The sequence below is a fragment of the Aplysia californica genome, unplaced genomic scaffold, assembly GCF_000002075.1.
Source record: "Aplysia californica isolate F4 #8 unplaced genomic scaffold, AplCal3.0 scaffold00134, whole genome shotgun sequence".
In the NCBI taxonomy this organism is placed as follows: Eukaryota; Metazoa; Mollusca; class Gastropoda; order Aplysiida; family Aplysiidae; genus Aplysia; species Aplysia californica.
The window spans coordinates 1272647-1273645 of record NW_004797404.1 but is presented as its reverse complement, the minus strand read 5'-3'; the positions used below and the strand labels follow the sequence as shown (position 1 = coordinate 1273645).

The 999-nt window shown below is 47.5% G+C and overlaps 1 protein-coding gene across 1 annotated transcript; it reads left to right on the top strand.

The window, feature by feature from the left end:
* LOC106011517 lies at positions 1 to 576 on the top strand. Its single transcript, XM_013081507.1, has one exon. The coding sequence runs from the start codon at positions 1 to 3 to the stop codon at positions 574 to 576; it is 576 nt and encodes a 191-aa protein (XP_012936961.1).
* The last annotated feature ends 423 nt before the right edge of the window (positions 577 to 999 follow it).

Genomic DNA, 999 nt, shown 5'->3' with positions numbered 1-999 from the left:
ATGTTACTGAGTAAGTCTGATGATCCTTACTTGGCTCTCATGAACTACCGCTCCACTCCTTTACAGCAAGGACAGAGCCCAGCAGAACTTCTAATGGATAGGAAAATTAGGACAAGAGTGCCCATTTTCCCAGAAAAATTGGTCCCAAAGGGGGGAGAAAGGCAGGTGTTCAGGAAGATTGATGCAGCTTTCGGACAGAGGCAACAACAGGATTACGATCGAAGACATTGCGCCAAGCCCATGTCAGACTTGTCAAAAGGACAGCCAGTTTGGGTTAAAACCCCAAGGGATGCCAAGGCTACGGTTGTAGACAGATCTAGAGACAGATCATACCTCTTGAAAACGGACAACGGTTTGAAGGTTCGTAATCGTCACCAAATCCGGCTGAGGACGGAAGGCGACGACAGTAACCATCTCGTTATCCCCAGAGAGTCTTCTATGTTGCCTCATCATCAGCCAGAATTACCAGCAGAGTTACTAGAGTCAGACACAACCCTTCATGATACTTCCACTACTTCTGACTACATAATGAAGTCGGGACGCCCTGTCAGGCCTCTGCAGAGACTCAACTTGTAGGCGAAGTTTCTGCTGTGTACAGTGTATATAAGGTTTCACAGTTATACTTTCAGTTTCTGGTTGATGCGTTTAGCATTTTGTAATTGTTCTTGAAATTGCTTGTTAGGGGGACGTGATGTCAGGGGACATGACTCTTATCTTTACTGTGGGGACAAGATAATTAAGGGAGTAGCACGCCCTTGGATGACGTCAAGGGTTCCGCGGGAAATAGGCGGAGATCGCCTGAGAGACTCACTGAGATATTCAGTTGGACTCAGAACCACGACGAGGCAACATTTGTCTTGGACGGGGGCCCCCTGACAGACCCGACTCATCGGACCGCCATTAACTTTACACGTCGTAGCGGCACTTGATGCAGCTACAGCAGCAAGATCCTATCCATAATTTCCTCACCTCCTTCTAGTCAAAAGTACGACACACTTA

What these genes read in the sequence shown, in the direction of transcription:
- LOC106011517 (XM_013081507.1), top strand. Translation starts at nt 1, where the DNA reads ATGTTACTGAGTAAGTCTGATGATCCTTACTTGGCTCTCATGAACTAC.